The sequence below is a fragment of the Balaenoptera physalus genome (genome assembly GCF_965194825.1).
Source record: "Balaenoptera physalus genome assembly, chromosome: 12".
Taxonomy (NCBI): domain Eukaryota; kingdom Metazoa; phylum Chordata; class Mammalia; order Artiodactyla; family Balaenopteridae; genus Balaenoptera; species Balaenoptera physalus.
The window spans coordinates 78,260,346-78,279,028 of NC_138897.1; the positions used below are offsets into that span (position 1 = coordinate 78,260,346).

Here is an 18,683-nt window from a genome sequence, read left to right on the forward strand (position 1 = left end):
GCTGTGCCGTGCGGCTTGTGGGATCTTAGTTCCCCAACCAGGGATTGAACCCAGGCCCTTGGCTGTGAAACTGCAGAGTCCTAACCACTGGTCCAGCAGGGAATTCCCAAGGGTGTTGGATACTTGTCAAATGCTTTTTCTGTGTTCATTGAGACGATCATGTGTTTTTTCCCTTTGTTCTATTAATGTGGTTTGTTCATTGATATTGAACAACCCCTTGACTGACTTTTTTTTTAAAGGAAACTTGATGATCTTAAAAGAAAAAAATCTCCTGACCCTTTGTTCTATTAATGTGGTTTGTTCATTGATATTGAACAACCCCTTGACTGACTTTTTTTTTAAAGGAAACTTGATGATCTTAAAAGAAAAAAATCTCCTGACCCTGTGTATTACCTAGAAAATACCCCTGACAACATTTCAGCAAATTCTGTTGCCCAAACTGTGCAAGAAGTACTTGGATCATTTAGTTCTGGGAAATCTTGAGAACTTTTCCACTTCCCTTAAGAGTGTTGTGTTGAAATTTAAAAAGAAAATGCAGGACTTCCCTGGTGGCACAGTGGTTAAGACTCTGTGTTCCCAATACAGGGGGCCTGGGTTCGATCCCTGGTCAGGGAACTAGATCCCACGTGCATGCCTCAACTAAGAGTTCACATGCTGGAACTAAGAGTTTGCATGCCACAACTAAGGAGCCCGCCTGCCGTAACTAAGACCCAGTGCAACTAAATAAATAAATAAAAAGAAAATGCCTTTTAGATACTAAAGTGATAAGCTTGAGTTTTGTGGTCCTCCTTTTTTTTTTTTTTTTTTAATTTATATATTTATTTATTTATTTTTGGCTGTGTTGGGTCTTCGTTTCTGTGCGAGGGCTTTCTCCAGTTGCGGCAAGTGGGGGCCACTCTTCATCGCGGTGCGCGGGCCTCTCACTGTCGCGGCCTCTCCTGTTGCGGAGCACAGGCTCCAGACACGCAGGCTCAGTAGTTGTGGCTCAGGGGCCTAGCCACTCCGTGGCATGTGGGATCTTCCCGGACCGGGGTACGAACCCGTGTCCCCTGCATTTGCAGGCGGATTCTTAACCACTGCGCCACCAGGGAAGCCCCTTTTTTTTTTTTTTTTAATTTATTTAATTTATTCATTTTTGGCTGCATTGGGTCTTCGTTGCTGCGCGCCGGCTTTCTCTAGTTGTGGTGAGTGGGGGCTACTCTTCGTTGCAGTGCACAGGCTTCTCATTGCGGTGGCTTCTCTTGTTGTGGAGCATGGGCTCTGGAGCGCATGGGCTTCAGTAGTTGTGGCATGTGGGCTCAGTAGTTGTGGCTCGTGGGCTCAGTAGTTGTGGCACATGGGCTTCAGTAGTTGTGGCATGTGGGCTCAGTAGTTGTGGCTTGCGGGCTCTAGAGCGCAGGCTCAGTAGTTGTGGCGCACAGGCTTAGTTGCTCCACGGCATGTGGGATCTTCCCAGACCAGGGCTCAAACCCATGTCCCCTGCATTGGCAGGCGGATTCTTAACCACTGCGCCACCAGGCAAGCCCTGGTCCCGCTTTTTTAATGCTTCTACTGGATAATTATGGCAAAATTGGGTCAGAAATCTCAATACGTTCAGGTTGCGTTTTTGTTTGTTTGCTTTTTAAACTATTTCCTGCAAATAATAATTATCTATTCATTAATAGGGTAGAGTTAGTGTGGTGGTCAGAGGCATGGGTTAGAAATCGGAATATCTGAATTCATGTATTCAACAAAATGAATTTTTGTCCATTGTTAAGCTCTCACTCTGTACCAGGCGCTGTTCTAGACCCTGGAACAGAACAGACCCTCCTTGGTCTTGCTGAACTTTCATTCTAGCTATGAGCATACCTGCATCAGGTGTACTAGCGCTACAAAGAAAATACAAGATGCCCATTGCTCTTTCCAAGACCATGATGATGACTGTGATAATAATACAGTGATGCTGATGATCCCGGTAGTGAGGAAGGTGATGATCATAGACGCCAACAATCCTTTTCATCTACAAACTGGAATATAATGAAGTCTTTTTTTTAAGATAAGCTTTATTGAGATATAACTCATATACTGTTTGACTCACGTAAAGCGCAAAATTCAATGGTTTTTATTCTATTCAGAGAGTTGTACAACCATCACCACCATCAGTTTTGGAACATTTTCATCACTCCAAACAGAAACCTTGTACCCTTTAGCCTTCACCCCCATCCTATTTGGCCCAGGCAACCACTGATCTTTCCATCTCGATGAATTTGCCTAATCTGGGCATATTATCTAAATACATGGAATCATACAATATGTGGTCTTTGGGGACTGGCTTCTTTCACTTAGCATGGTGTTTTCAAATTCATCCATGTTGTAGCATGTACCAGCGGTTCACTCCTTTTTGTGGCTGAGCAATATTCCACTGTACGGATAGACCCCATCTTGTCTATCCATTCATCAGTTATTGGGCATTTAGATTGTTTCTGCTCTGGGGATATTATGATTAATGATGCTGTAACAGAGTCTTTTAATGTACCTGAGCTCATTTAGTTCTCTCTCACATGCATGTTTATGATTTGTGGTGAGTGTGTGTTAGTTTATCTAAATTAGAGGTGGGAAACTGAGATCCAGAGAGGTTAAGAAACATGTCCCAGGGACTTCCCTGGCAGTCCAGTGGTTAAGACTTTGCCTTCCAATGAAGGGGGCGCAGGTTTGATCCCTGGTCGGGGAGCTGAGGTCCCACATGCCTCGTGGCCATAAAACCAAAACATGAAACAGAAGCAATATAGTAACAAATTCAATAAAGACTTTGAAAATGGTCCACATCAAAAAAAAAAAAAAAATCTTAAAAAAAAAAAAAAGAAACATGCCCCAGACCACAGAGCATGTAAGCCGGGAGGAGCTCCCCTTCTCTGCTCCCTGTCTAGTGCTTTTCCCCTCCAGCTCTCTCAGCTGAATACACAGAACCTTAACTGGCTCTCACCACCACCTCCTTTAAGAGCTAGATAACACGATTACATAAATCCTAAAACGTCTCTCTTGTTCCCTTACAGATTTTCTGAATGATCCTTCTTCTTTTTCTATCTTTTCTGATTTTCTCCTGCCTGACCTTTTCCTGGTTAAAAAGCTGGGGGAAAATGACGGACTGCAAGCAAGTCATCAAGAGTAAATTGAAGGTGAGCTTCATCACAAGTCAGGAGCCTCTTCCAGCCTCAGACAGCTCCAGGGAGCCACTGCAGGAAAATTGCAGCAGCAGCTCTCTGCCAGAGACCCCTGACCAGGCTGAGCCAGCCTCCCACAAAGGTCCCAAAGACGCCTGCCAGCAAAGAACCTCCCAGCCACCCCTGCAGCAGAATCCCCAAGGAAACCCCCTTTCCTCCGATGACGCCTTCCCAGCACACCAAGCCAACGGGACAGGGACCGAAGGCCTGGAGACCCCAAATACCAGTGGCCTGTCCATGCTAGCCAGACCCCAGGGCCAGCGAGCCAGAACCCTCTCCAAAGAAGACAGGAAGCAGGCGCACATCAAGAGGCAACTGATGACCAACTTTATCCTGGGCTCTTTTGACGACAACTCTTCCGATGAGGACTCTGGCACTGGCTTGTTCAGAGAATCTTCCCGGAAGGGCAGCCGAGCCAGCCTGGGGACCCTGTCCCTGGAGGCTGCTCAGACCGCAGGCGAGACTGAGACCCCCGTCCCCGCTATAAGGTAACGTACCCTCTGTCCTCGTAACCAGGAGGCGCAGAGTTAGGGTGGGGTCCACACCCTTCCCTGCTCAGCCAAGCTACCCACTGATGCCAATGCTTTGAGGGTAGCTATGTGACAAGCAGAAGACATGAGCCTCCCTGCTTCCTTCCTTCCCTACTATCAAAATCATTTATTGAGCATCTACTGCGTGTACAGGGCCCCAGGCCAGGAAACTGGCTTTCTAGAAGATCGCGGTCTGGTTGGGGAGGATGACCTTGTATGCAACAACTAGTTGTAATTTAAGCAGGATGAGCTCAGGTTGGCAAGAGCCAAAGCAATGATGGGAACCCAAAGGGAGGGATGGTTTCCCTGACTCCTGATGAGACATTCATTTACTTGTTCGTTCATTTGTTCATTCATCCAATAGGTAATTAACAACTGTAAAACATGCCTTCCCCCAGTGATGCCTTAAAAGCAGAAATTCAAGGGAATTCCCTGGCTATCCAGTGGTTAAGACTCTGCACTCTCACTGCCGAGGGCCTGGGTTCAATCCCTGGTCAAGGAACTAAGATCCCACAAGCCATGCGGCACGGCCAAAAAAAAAATAAAAAGGGCAGAAATTCAAATACTATAACACAGCCATCAAACTGACTGTTGGAAACAAATACCTACAGGTCCATCACAGGTGGGACTGTCCCGGGAGTGTAGTCAGTGGCTTCATTTCTGTTGTTCTTGTTATCAGACTTTGCCACCCCCGATTCCCAAATTACAAATGGAATACGGTAATTCCAGGTAGAAAACGTGGAAAATATGGGAGAGCAGAGAGTACAAAAGAGCCACCAACCATGACTTTGCCAGCCCGAAAGAACCTCTGCTGTGTTCTAGTGTTTCTTCCTGCTTCCAGTCTGTTCTTCTGCCCTGGGAGTGGAATCTTGTTGGCTCTTCTTTTAAGCAGCTCTTGCACGCTCTCTGCTAAAATGAGGAAAACCTGGACAAGGAGATGGGCTCTTACATAGGCACCATGTTCCCGGTGAGCATGGTTACTGGAACATTTTTAACCCTGGTTACTGGAAATTGGAGATAGAGAAAAGACAAAAATGCAAATATTCCCTATACTGATGCTCTTTAGGGGAAGACTGTCTTGAGTTTCTGGAAGGGTTAAAGGGACAGTCAGACTTCAGAGTTGAGTTCCACTCTGGCTCTGCCACCCCGCACTGTGTGACCTTGGGCGTGGCACATTGCCTTTCCTGGCCCCGGTCCCTCATCTGTAAAATTTTGAAGGATTAAATCGGATAATGTTTATAAAGTATGCACAGAGTTTGGTATACAGTAGGTGCTCAATAAGCAGTAAATTCCTCCCCAGCTCCTTTCCCACCAGCACCCACTTCACCCAGCACTTGAATTCACCCAGAGCTTCCCCACTTCTACCTACCCCCTTCTACCTACAGTTTATATAAATTACCCATTTATCCTTTATAACAATGGTACAAGGCTGGTGGTGGATCCCTATTTTACAGATGAGAAAACTGAGGCTCCAAGAGGTGAAATAAATACTACTCAGCTTTAAAAAATAATGAGATAATGCCATTTGCAGCAACATGGATGGACCTAGAGATTATCATATTAAGTGAAGTAAGTCAGACAGAAAAAGACAAATATCATATGATATCACTTACATGTGGAATCTAAAAAAATGATACAAATGAACTTATTTACAAAAGAGAAACAGACTCACAGACATAGAAAACAAACTTATGGCTGCCAAAGGGGATAGCGGGGGGCGGGGGGGATATAAATTAGGAGTTTGAGATTAACATACACACACTACTATATATAAAACAGGTAGACAGCAAGGACCTACTGTATAGCACAGGGAATGATACTCGGTATATTGTAATAACCTATAATGGAAAAGAATCTGAAAAATAATATATATATATATGTGTGTGTGTGTGTGTATATATATATACATATATATGTGTGTATATATATATATATATATATAACTGAATCACTTTGCTGTACACCTGAAACTAACACAATACTGTAAATCTACTGTACTTCAATTTTAAAAAATGGTTTAAAAAAAAGAGGCAAAGTACCTTTTCCAAGATCATGCAGCTAGGAAGTGGCAGAGCCAAGTTTCAAGGCCAGATCTGTTGGACAGCAGGATTCATTTCACTGTGTCACAGTGTTGTTCTCCAGTAATCTCCAACATTCTCTCCCTTCCAGACCCCATTCTTTCCCTCATTATGACGGTTTCAGCAGGGATTAGGGAAAAACAGTTTATTAAACCAATTCACCCAAATGAAAAAGCATCAGAGATTATGTTAGACGTGGATGTCCAATGAGGCATCTAAGTGGCATCTAAGGAGGACGAATGGTGAGATACATTTACCACACTGGCTCCAGCAGGAAACAAGATGGAGAGTCCTAGCAGGGAGATAGGAAATGTACAAATAAACAGGTAAACTGATCAGATAGTTTCCAAGTATGTTCAATGCCAGGAAGGAAACAGGCTACAGAAGAAATACCTGTGGGGATCTGTTTTAGAACGATGTGGTCAGGTCAAGGAAGAGCTCTTGGAAGAGGCAACTTTCAAGCCAGAACAGAGCAGTCCAACAGAACTTTCTGCCACATTGGGATGTTCCAGAATGGAATGTTCTAGAACTCTGCTGTTCAATATGGCAGCCACTCGTCATATGCAACTCTTGAGCACTTGAACTGTGACTAGTGTGACTAAAGAGCTGAATTCTATTTATTTATTTATTTTTTTGTTTTTGGCTGCACTGCATAGCTTGTGGGATCTTAGTTCCCTGACCAGGGATCAAACCCGCGTCCTCAGCAATGAAAGTGCAGAGTCCTAACCACTGGACTGCCAGGGAATTCCCAGAACTGAATTTTAAATTTGTTTCAATTAATTTAAATTTAAATAGCCTCATGTGGCTGGTGGCTGTTGTCTTGGATGGCACAGACCCAACCCTAATGGATAAAAAGGGAACAACTGTGTGAATTCTTCCTACTGGTGCTAATTAAGAACTTATCAAGCAAATAGGCTTGCCAAAATAATAAATGATTATATTATTATTTTCTCCTGAGTCTTGGATTCCGAGAAAGTTCTGAAGATTAAATCAACTCATATTTCTAAGGTGCTTAGCAAGAGAATAAAGCACTCAATAAATGGTAGATTAAAATGGTAGGGCAGGGGGAAGACTCCCAAATTTCTACTCCCTGTCTTCCACTACTATTTTGAGGGATCTTTGCTGGTTTGTTCTTAAAAAAACAGCTTTTCTGGACTGGCAAATTTATAAAGGTAAACGATACTTAACCGAGGGCTTATCTTTGCATGGCTGTGGGCCAAAACAGGAAGTGAATTTTCTGCCCTTATATCTTCATTGCATAAAACTTAGCATTGTAGGTGAATCATTTTTCCTGCCTTGTCCCAGCAAAGGACTGGGGGAGGGGTAGAAGGATCTTGGTTTTTATAAACCAGAGGCACCAAAACAGAGAGATGAAGGTGCATTGTGGGGTGATGGGGCACAGGGAGGACCAATGTGCTGTGTGACCTTGGGTAGGCCTCTTCCCCTCTCTGAGCCTCCAATGCCTCATCTGCAGCATGAGAAGGCTGGACCAGACTCCTGAAAGCTCACAGGGCACACAGTTCTTTTGCCCCCAATACATGTGCTTTTCAAAGTTGAGAATTTTGAATTTTAGTACCAGGGGCAACTCAGGTAGTTCTGCTGGTGCTTCCCAAGATCCTGGTATTTCCGTTAGAACATTTCCAGCCCCAGCCAAGTCCCCGAATCAGGGGCCTCTGATGGAGGAGACCCGCACGTGTTCATTGTTTCTAATGACCTGGCATGAGAATCCCATGTGGAAGTATCTTCAGGGAGTCGAGGCCCACCTTTACAGTATTCCCCACGTGCCCCTAGTTTCTTGATCTATCACCCTGATGTGTCGTGAAAACTTAATCACTCCTTGAGATCATGTCTTTAGTTTCTTTATTTGTTTACTTGGTTGTTACCTGTCTCCTGCATTGGACCACAAGCTCCATGAAAACAGGGCCATATTTTTGGGGTCTCCGCTTTTCCCCACTGCCTAGCCTAGTGTGGGTTCGTGGTAGACTTTGAAGAATTACTCACCAAATGCATGAATGAAACAAGCAACCCAGACCTGCCAAAGACAGAATTCTGAATTTCTGGGGCAAGCAAGACACTTTGTGAATGAGTCTGGGGATGAATGAATGAATGAATGAATAAATGGATGGATGGGTGGGTGGACGGATGGGTCGGTGGATGGATGGATGGATGAACAGACGACTAGGCGTTTTGTTGTCCCTCTTTAGCAGCAGTAGAATTTCTGTTTTCATAAAATCCTTTTTGCATAAATCTTGTGGTTTGTAGACTAGTTCTGAGGTTAAACTCCAATTTCAAATGTTTCTTCTGCCTTTAATACAGTTATGCAGCCTCACACTTCCCTTCCATTTTCCGACTGGACAAGGGCTGGCTACGATTATAGATTGATTACAGATCCAGTGACTGTGCTATCTGCTCAGGGCTTCCCTCCTGTCTCTTTCCTTTTGGGTTCATCTCAGGCCAGGAGTTGGAACTTGGTCTTTCCTTGGAGTTGGAAACAGTCCCCCAGGGTTGGAATTTCCATTCAACCCTTCAAAACAGAGCTGATGAGAACATTACATGATGTATAATAGCAAAATAGTTGCTCACATGTTGTGAAATGAAGGTTACATGTGTTATCCCACATGTGTTCCCACATGTTTAACAAGCAGCAAAGTGGTTAGTACACGATGGACCTGGGCTAAGACACCAGGTTCAAAGCCGCCTCTTACTATCTTATAACCCTAATAATCCTACCCTATGGGGTGCATATGTGGATTGAGTGGGATGGGACACATTCAGGATCACGCAATTGCAGTCCTGAAATTTAAAGTTCTGAAACTTAAGTTTATAAGTTGGCAGTGAACTCACCAGCAACACCTGCCTTGATGCAAAGTTATTTATAGCCTTGTCCCATTTTGTGTGAATATTTATGCCTTCTGCTGGTGAAATATTAACACCATAATGTGTCACATAAGGCTTTACCTTCCTAGAAAATTCCAAATTCTAAAATACATTGGGCCCTGGGAATTTCTGGTAAGGGATTGTGGGCACGTGTATGTCATGTGCTGAGAATATTCCCTGGTGCATAATAAGCACGAAAATATCCTTAATAAATGTGTGTGTGTGTGTGTGTGTGTTTGTGTGGCTGGAGACACTGTAAGGAATGTCTCCAAATAGTTAGTAATCATTGTCTAACTATAGTAATAATTGTCTAATTATGTGGTATACTTATGAGTCATCTAAATTTTCTTCTGCATTTTCTAACTTTCTGCTGTAAATATCATTGTTATAAGAAGTTTTAACAATGTTTAATAATACAACAATATAAAAATTACGGGGAGGAAAAAGTGAATCAGTCATCTCACTTCCTAGATAAGAAGCTGAAACCCAGAGAGGTGCAGGGGTCTGTCTGAGGCGTCCCAGCAAGATATCATAGGCCCTGAAGCCATTCAAACCCAGACCCTCAGCAGATACAGATCAGAAAGTGGTCTTCGAACTCCCAGTGTTGATGCCGCCGCCTAACCTGGGCCCCAGAAAAAGTACCTCCACCCTTCTCCTAACTTGTTCTTTCTATAAATGGGAAGCGTGAGGAGATGAGGCAATTTATCAGGCAGCCTTCAGCTGTGTATCCTTGGGGATGTCACCTACCCTCTCCGTGGCTGGACTGGATGCTCTAAGTCCTTTGTGGCTCTCATAGTCTTTGCTTTTGTGTGGAGGGTGAGACAGGTCTGGGTTCGGATCTCAGACCAGTCCCATGCCCTCTCCGCTGCAATTTCCTCCTCTGTTGAAGGGGGATAACATCAGTGTCTACCTCAGAAGGGTGCAGAGATCATGAGAGCGGAAGTGCTGGGAGTGGACAGCCCAGAGGCTGCCTCGGTTGCCATCATTTGCCTTTTTTTTAAAAATTGAAGTATACTTGATTTACAATGTTGTGTTAATTTCTGCTGTACAGCAAAGTGACTCATACATATATTTATACATTCTTTTTCATTATTGTTTATCTCAGGATATTGAACATAGTTTCCTGCGCTATACAGTAGGACCTAGTTGTTTATCCATTCAATGTATAATAGTTTGCATCTACTAATCCCAAACTCCCAGTCCATCCCTCAGTTGCCATCATTTGAATGGGCATCTCCCAAAGTTCTTATCTGTGGCCACGGCTATTTCCAAGCCCCACCGGGCATACACCTTTAAGGTATAGCAACCTGTGTCCACAGAGGAAGACGGACTGAAGAGGCAGGTGAAACTCTCTGATAAAAGGATACAATGCAAAGCAGAGAAGTTGAAATATCCACACAGTGTCAATGAGTATTGGGGTCTGTCAATAGAGAATAAATATCTAGAAAAACGGGAGTAAACTGGAGATCCTAACTGACTTTGGGTAGGGTAGGGTGTTTTGAAATACCTTCATTTCCTGATTTTAATTGTTTTTCCTATTTTGAGGCGGTTACATGGAAGTGTGGGCCATTTGGGTCATGAGTACTTTTGGGTTTTTATTTGAAACTTAAAAAAAAAAAATCAGCCTACGGCAGGTTACTTTTTTGGAAGGACTAAAGATAAAGCCATGAAGAAGCTTCCAGAAACTCTGAAGAACTGAGAATTTTGTTCACCTGTTTTATTTATGAAAAAAATTTTTTGTTGTTGTTGAAGTATAGTTGATTTACAATATTGTGTTAGTTTCAGGTGTACAGCAAAGTGATTCAGTTATACATATACATATGTATATTCTTTTCCATATTTTTTCCATTATAGATTATTACAAGATATTGAATATATATATTTTAAAATTATTGTTGAAATGTTGTTGAATGTATAGTTAGAGGACTAACCAGCTAACCAGTGCCCTCAGGCAAGGCTGCTTACACAACTCCAGGGAAAGATCACTGTTCACTTTGTGGCCGCCTGGATGGCGCCCCCTGGAGGTGTGGCCCTAGCTGTAACTTTAGACGAGAATTCCTTTGCATTTATTTTATTTCTAATTTTTGGGTTTGCTATCCACATAAGCTACATTTACTACTGTTGCAATGCTTGCTAGGCAGTGTGTCGGATCCTTTTTATTTATTATAACTACTTGGAGAAGCATTCATTCATTCATTCTAACTGGAATCAGATTGCCTGGGTTCAAGTCGCCAGCTCTGGCACCTTGGGCGATAGACATCTCTGCGTCTTCTTTCCTTATCTGTATTACAGAAATAAAACAGTAAGATTGCTGCGACGATTAAATGAGACAGAGGCACCAAAGAACACTCTGTAAATACCTTATCAGAAGGAAACTTACTTAGGGTCACAGGGCAGCTGCGTCTTTCCTGTCTTGGAGGCCCTCATTTTAGCTGGGGACCCAGGTGGTTCCAAGTGTGTGCTAGAAGCTCACTGGGGGGAGGGGAGGCATGGAGTAGACACGTCCCTGGAAGTATAGGTGAAAGAATAAGCAAAAACCGGAACTTGGAAGACAAAAGTTGATTTGACTGCGGGGGCTTTTACCAGGCACCGTGGTGACATCTGACTCACATTTTAAATAACCCATATTTTCCACCACTTCCCTATTGTGTGCGTATTCCAGCACATGAATTGCTTGCAAGTTTTTCCCAGCTGCCAGTTTGTAGGGGGGGATGCCATCCTGGAATTGTTCTACTCCAGTCCGGGGAGCTGGGGAGCCAAGAGGTTTTTTAAAGTCTCGGGCCACACTCTCCCGGCGCCCAAGGTCAGCGGTGGCTGCGCTACTGGCTGGTCCGGGGCGGGGTAGGGGGGGGAGGCGGGACCCGGTGTGGGAGATGGCAGGGTCTGTATCCTGTCCCGGGACAGGAGGCGGGGCCCGGTCAGGGGGCGGGACCTCCCGGGAGGCGGGGTCCGCTTGGTCGGGGCGGGCGCGTCTGCCCCGGACACAGGAGTGCAGGACGCATTTCGGGATGGAGGAAGTCCCGCGCCGAGTTGGGCTGCTGCAGGGTGGTGCGCCGCCTGGCCCGAGGCGCTCTAGGACCGCGCCTCCGCCTCCCTGTCGCTACCTGGCTAGTCCCCGGGACAGGGGTCTGCTTCACAGTGGTAGGGGGTGCATGCTGTGCATCCCAGCAGGAGCCTGGTGGGCGGCGGGAGGGTCAACATGAGTCCCGCCAAGTGCAAGGTCTGTTTCCCTGATCTCAAAGTAAAGTAAGTAAGGCTTCGACTTTAATGACCGTTATCTTTTTTAAAAAAAAATTTATTGGGGTATAATTGACTTACAATGTTGTGTTAGTTTCAGGTCTACAGCAAGTTATCATTTTATAATCTCGTGCAGAGTCCCTCCCACCCCCCACTCCCCGCCCCCATCCCCTAGTAAAGACAGGCTGCGCCACCCCCTCCTTCCCTGCCCCAGCCGAAGAAAGGCCGGCTTCAGTTTCGCAGCTGGGGAGATGGAGCCGCCTCGCGAACTCTAGCTGGTCTTGGCGGTTCAGGTGGATGCCAGATTTGGCAGTGATGTTGATTGAAGAAGGGCTCTCGGGAGCGCACAGGTGCCTCAAGGTTGGCTGGTTGGCGGGGCCCGCGCTTTCCCCCTCCTCCTCCCCTTAGCCTTGATAAAGGTGATGGTTGCCCGATGGCAGGTCGTTTTGAAGCCTGGTGATCGTGAAGCCCGGGGCGAATCCACGTACCCTTGGGCAGGCATCCCACTTAAGGTTATTTTCTGAGCAGGTTAACCTACACAGAAATGTGGGCATTTCTGTGCCTGAGCCCTTCTTAGCACCACCTGCTTCATTTCATTTCTTTTTTTTTTTTTTTGTCTTCATTTTATTGCATTTTTTTAAGGTTACCAAAGTGATGCCGTGTTCGTTGTTGAAAATTCAGAAAATTATAGATAAGCAAAAAGGAAGAACAAACTCACCCATACTCCTCCTCTCCATTTGACCTTTATTAACAGCTGCTGTATAGTCTTTCAGCCTTTTTAAATTTTTGGTGCAGGTATGCTTTAATTTATGAACTCGAATCATACAGAACATACTATATTGTAACTTGCTTTTTCACTGGGCATTAAGTAGTCTACCACGGGGCTCAGCACACTGTGGCCCACAGCCTGTTTTTGTGTGGCCTGCGAGCAAAGAATAGTTTTTAACTTATTTATTTATTTATATGTTTTTTGGCTGCGCTGGGTCTTTGTTGCTTCGCGCTGGCTTTTCTCTCTAGTTGCGGCGAGCGGGGCTACTCTTCATTGTGGTGCGCAGGCTTCGCATTGTGGCGGCTTCTCTTTGTTGCGGAGCAAGGGCTCTAGGCGCGCAGGCTCAGTAGTTGTGGCTCGCGGGCTCTAGAACGCAGGCTCGGTAATTGGGCGCAGGGGATTAGCTGCTCCACGGCATGGGGGATCTTCCCGGACTAGGGATTGAACCCGTGTCCGCTGCATTGGCAAGTGGATTCTTAACCACTGCGCCACCAGGGAAGTCCCAGTTTTTAACTTTTAAATGGTTGAAAAAAAATCAGGGAATTCCCTGGCAGTCCAGCGGTTAGGACTCTTTCACTGTGGCGGCCTGGGTTCAATTCCTGGTCAGGGAACTAAGATCCTGCAAGCAGCGTGGCGCGGCCAAAAAAAAAAAACAGTTGAAAAAAATCAAAAGAAGGCTACTATTTAGTGAGATGTGAAAATTACATGAAGTTCAGATTTCAATGTCTACAAATAAGGTTTTATTGAAACGTAGCCACGTTATGTGTCATCTATGGCTGCTTTTGTGCTTCGAGGGCCGTATTTAGTAGAGGAATAGAGACTGAATGGACTCTAAAACCTAAGTTATTTACTGTCCGGTCCTTTACAGAAAGCGTTTGCCAACGCTTGTTCCGCATGGTGCATTCTAGGGGTCCATAGTGTTCCTTTAAATGGATACACTTTAAAATTCATAAACAGTCTCCTACAGAGAGTGGTTATTTGGGCTCTTTCTCCCTTTTTGTCATTATAACTAACACAGTGAAGAACAGCTTTGTAGCTAAGTCTCTCTCTATCCTTTGTTCTTTTCCCAGGAGGTATCCATCTGGTCCATAAACATTACCTGACTATCTCCGGAGTGTAAGGCCTGCATCTGGAAGCAGGAAGGGACACAAAAATGTTTGGGAAACATGACCTCTGCCTTCTAGGAACTCTTTTTTTTTTTTTTTTTTTTTAATTTATTTATTTTGGCTTCGCTGGGTCTTTGCTGCAGCTCGTGGGCTCTTTTTTTGTGGCTTGTGGGCTCGTTTTGGCAGCGCACGGGCCTCTCTAGTTGTGGCATGTGGGATCTTAGTTCCCCGACCAGGGATCAAACCCGGGCCCCCTGCGTTGGGAGCATGGAGTCTTAACCACTGGACCACCAGGGAAGTCCCTAGGAACTCTTGATCTAATGGGGGAAGCAGGTGTTTTCTTAGTAATTCAAATTCAAGGCCCACGGGAGCAACAGTAATTAACTGCTACCCTTTGTGGGGTGCTTTCAGGATGCCAGGCTGAACACTTTGTACGTGTGATCTCATGCCAGGTTTACAACAGCACCATGGGACACTCAGTGGGTGCCGTCATCTCCATTTTACAGATGAGGAACCTGAGGCTGTCAGTGCTGGTGATAGCGTAACGGGGATTCCGCTCAGGCTGTTGCCCAAAGGGCTCTTCATGGGCAGCCAGGTTTTAATGCATAATGTGCTTGAATAGACTCTTTCAAAATATAAGCCCTTCCTGATGTTGGACTAATCAGAAGACTAAAGGACTCGACTGGTAACTAGTTACTGTGGCTGGTGAGCGTGCCAGGGAAGTGAAGACTCTTAGAGCCAGAAGGGCCTCAGTGGTTGTTTAGTTTCTCGGATGCAGGGTTCAGAGAGGGCAAGAGACCCAGATGTGTGGCCAGCCCACCAGGAGGCAGGCTGACCCTCCAGTTTTTTGGTCTTTCCGCAGAGGAGACTGACAGAGCCTTCAGGGGCACCCTCCTTGGAGTGCTCAGAGCATGTCTGAGCAAAGGGCCCGCAGAAGCATAGGGGCCCCAGATTGGAATCACAGTCATTCTTGTGCACTAGGTTTTTTGTGGGGCATGGTAGTCACGTTCCTCCCACATTTGGAGCCCTGATCTAACCCATCTGGCTAAAACCCTCAAGTCTTACAGGAACGAAAGCAGGCCACGTGGTCTACAAAGGATACATTTTTTTCTGATCTATAAAACTATTAACAAAAAGTTTAACCTATAACTCTTGAATCACATTTAATTGTACACTTTAATCCAGAAGAATAGCTTTCACAAACCATTTTATTTTTTATTATTATTTTTTTTAATTTATTTTTATTTATTTATTTTTGGCTGCACTGGGTCTTTGTTGTCACACGCTGGCATTTCTCTAGTTGCGGTGAGCGGGGGCTACTCTTAGTTGTGATGCGCGGGCTTCTCATTGCGGTGGCTTCTCTTGTTGCAGAGCACAGTCTCTAGGCGCATGGGCTTCAGTAGTTGTGGAGCATGGGCTCAGTAGTTGTGGCATGCAGGCTCTAGAGCGCAGGCTCAGTAGTTGTGGCTCACGGGCTTAGTTGCTCTGCGGCATGTGGGGTCTCCCTGGGCCGGGCTTGAACTCATGTCCCCTGCATGGGTAGGCGGATTCTTAACTGCTGCGCCACCAGGGAAGCCCCGACACAAACCACTGTAATCCAAAAGAATGAACTTGCACGAAATTGGAATTGTCCTGGCAAGTTCAGACCATGTGATCACTGTATATATAATAATATGAAGGGCTTCCCTGGTGGCGCAGTGGTTGAAAATCTGCCTGCCAATGCAGGGGACACGGGTTCGAGCCCTGGTCTGGGAAGATCCCACATGCCGCGGAGCAACTGGGCCCGTGAGCCACAACTACTGAGCCTGCGCGTCTGGAGCCTGTGCTCCCAACAAGAGAGGCCGCGATAGTGAGAGGCCCGCGCACCGCGATGAAGAGTGGCCCGCGCTCGCCGCAACTAGAGAAAGCCCTCACACGAAACGAAGACCCAACACAGCCGTAAATAAATAAATTAATTAATTAATTAAAAAAAAATAATATGAAGATGCTTTATTGGGTCACTGTATGGTTCCTCTCTTAGCTTAAAGTCGCTAAAAAGATGGAGATAGACAGCCACACTCTGCCGCTGAGCTCTGTAGCCTTGAAAAGTGCCATCAACCCTTTGAACCCCGGTTTCCTCATCTGTCAATGGGGCTGATCCTAACTGGCCTTTCGGGGTTCTTATGCCCAGCACTCAGGGCCGTGGGTGCTGTCCTGAGTCAGCACAAACATTTGCACAGCTCATAACAGTGATGACAGAATTCTGTTGCAAAAGAGGCCTATGCAGTCAAGAGGCATTTGGGATCCTGTCCTGAAGTCCTGGACCATCTACTAAGGAGCCAGAAATAATGGGAAGGCAGGGTCTCAAATGCCGGCCAGCATTCCTTGGTGTGCAAACAGGGCCAGAGTTCAGAGAACAGAGAAGTGAATGTGGGTCGGAGTGGTTGGAGGACATCTCAAGAAGAGATTTGAGTCTCTGTTGGGATGAAATAAAGTTGAGGACCGGAAGGCAGAAGAGTCTGGTCTTCAGTGAGCCCCACAGTATCCCGTTATGATGTCACTGCCGAGGGAATCCTGCTCAGGACCAAGGCCCGCTGCCCATGTTGAAATGTTGGTTGTTGATCTGTGGGTGGTCTCACTCCTATGTTGTGCACATTAGAATTTCCTGAGGGGCTTTTGAAAAACCAAAGTCTGCAAACTTTTCATAAAGGGCCAAATAATAAATATTTTCGGCATTGTGACAGTATGGTCTCTGTCACAGCTACTCAGCCCTGCCTTTTACTGCTCCAGCTCCCACAGACAATATGTAGTTGAATGGGCCTGAGTGTATTCCAGTCATGATTTACAGACACTGAAATTTGAATTTCATATAATTTGCACGTGTCACAAGGTACAATTCTTTTTCAACCATTCAAAAATGTAAAAACCTTTATTAGTTTGTGGGAGATACAGAAACAGGTGGCAGACTGGATTTGGCCCTTGGGCCCTAGTTTGCTGACCCCTGGCCCAGCCAAAGTGGCCATCTCTGGAGGCACTGAGGGGGCAGTTGGCCTGAGAAATTTCCAAGCGTCCACTTATCTGGGGGGTCCAAAGATGAGTTCAAAGCTATCGACCTTTCCTGGGCTATGCAATGTCCTTTCTTGCTTACTTGCTGGGTGATAATAGTAAGGCCTTTGCTTCCGTCAGGGCATCAGCTCAGAGCAGTGACCATCCCTGTTTTACGAAAGAAATGGTAGGGTAAGGGATTTAAGAGCTGGTTAATGCCAGGGCCCTAGCCTGATGGCCTCACACTGGGGCTTTTATACTGGCTCCCGTGCAGAGAGGCACCTCAGCTAAAGCTCTTTCCTGCAGGCCAGGCCCAGTGGTGAACCCTGGACACATGCTCTAGGCGGCAGATCCTATTAATATTATAAATATTCACATCCTATCAGGGAAGCAAGGCACAGAATGTTGAAGCAACTTTCCCAAGATTACACAGGTCATAAGTAGTAGATTTTGGATTCAAAGCCTGGGAGGATGGTTCTAGTCTACTGGGCTTTCTCACTTGTGGCACTGTTCACATTTGGGGCCCTGTAATTCTTTGTTGAGGGCTGTCCTGGGCTTTGCAGGATGTTGAGTGGCACCCGGGCTTTTTATCCACTAGATGCCAGGAGTACACTCCACGCTGTGATGACCAAAAATGTCTGCACAGTGCCATGCGTCCCCAAGGGAGCAAAGTTGCACCCAGTTGAGAACCCCGGATTACCATATTGTCTCTCAAATGTAAGTGCTTGTTTTTGAAAGTCCAGACCATAGAGTTACTTCCATTTATCTCAGATAGCTTTGTGCCTCGAAATTCGATCCCGGGGGTCAGATAGAATTGGCTTGGAAGCCCAGCTCTGCCACTTGCCAACTGTGTGACTTGAGGTCAGTGGGCCTCTCTGAGCCTCGGTTTCTTCATCGTGAGCAGGAAATGATGGTCTCCCCTGCATAGGGCTGTGGGGATTCAGGGAGGAGCCCCCTGTGCCCAATCTATGGTGACATTTGAGGATGTTTATTCCTTCCTTCCCAGTGCAGTCCTGCCTGGTCTCGTGCCTGGGCAGCTGATGGTGTTTGGTGTTTGGCTGACAGCTCTGTTGTGTAGTTGACCGCACCTGAAGCCACTTCCAAAGTCACCGTGGAATATTTCAGCCTCCACACTTGCCTTGGAACGAATGCCAGCCAAAGGTCAGTCCCCCAGAGCCAATGTTGACTGGCCTCCAACTTCATCAAAAACAGATAAAAATAGCCACTAGCCTCAGGCTGGCCCCACTGAAGCAAAGCCACACCAGCAGCATTGTGTGTTCAGCCGTGTACTTTGCTGTGATGGGTTTGGGACCCTTCTGGTGGAGGGGCTGTGTCACCAGTTTTGAAGTCAAAATGGCTCCGTGAGTGGTTTTTCCCAGGCCACAGAATGGTGTTTGTCTAATGGCTGAGTCTTTCTTTGTTGCTCTTTAGGTCAAATTGCTGAGTTTTAATGTTGTGTGTATAAAAATGGGATGTCTCAGACTTTCTGAAGCCACAGGATCAAGCCAGCCAGTTGGGGAAGACCATGGACAGAATGGGGAGGGTGGATGGTTGGGGAGGAGGCCATGGGCAGAGGAGTGGCCTGATGCCTTTCTTGGTTAGATTGGGAGATCAGTAGCCCCTGATCCTCTTGGCATCACTGCACTGAAATAATATAGAGTTTACCGTGTGCCAGATGCCATCTTTTTTAATTTTTTTAAAAATTTATTTATTTATTTATTTTTGGCTGTGTTGGGTCTTCGTTTCTGTGCGAGGGCTTTCTCTAGTTGTGGCGAGCGGGGGCCACTCTTCATCGCGGTGCGCGGGCCTCTCACTATCGCGGCCTCTCTTGTTGCAGAGCACAGGCTCCAGACACGCAGGCT

General features: G+C 45.9%; 1 protein-coding gene across 2 annotated transcripts in view; it reads left to right on the plus strand.

The window, feature by feature from the left end:
- ACACB (acetyl-CoA carboxylase beta) overlaps positions 1 to 18,683 on the plus strand; it is a 105,648-nt gene that overhangs the window by 4,523 nt on the left and 82,442 nt on the right. The window contains exon 2 of one of the 2 annotated variants that reach the window (XM_082417365.1): positions 3,033 to 3,688. In XM_082417365.1, coding sequence (XP_082273491.1) covers positions 3,042 to 3,688 — 647 coding nt within the window. In that variant the 5' untranslated portion in view covers positions 3,033 to 3,041. Of the gene's footprint in view, positions 1 to 3,032; positions 3,689 to 11,685; positions 11,932 to 18,683 lie in introns of those variants that run through there. The other variant, XM_082417366.1, reaches the window with a different exon arrangement.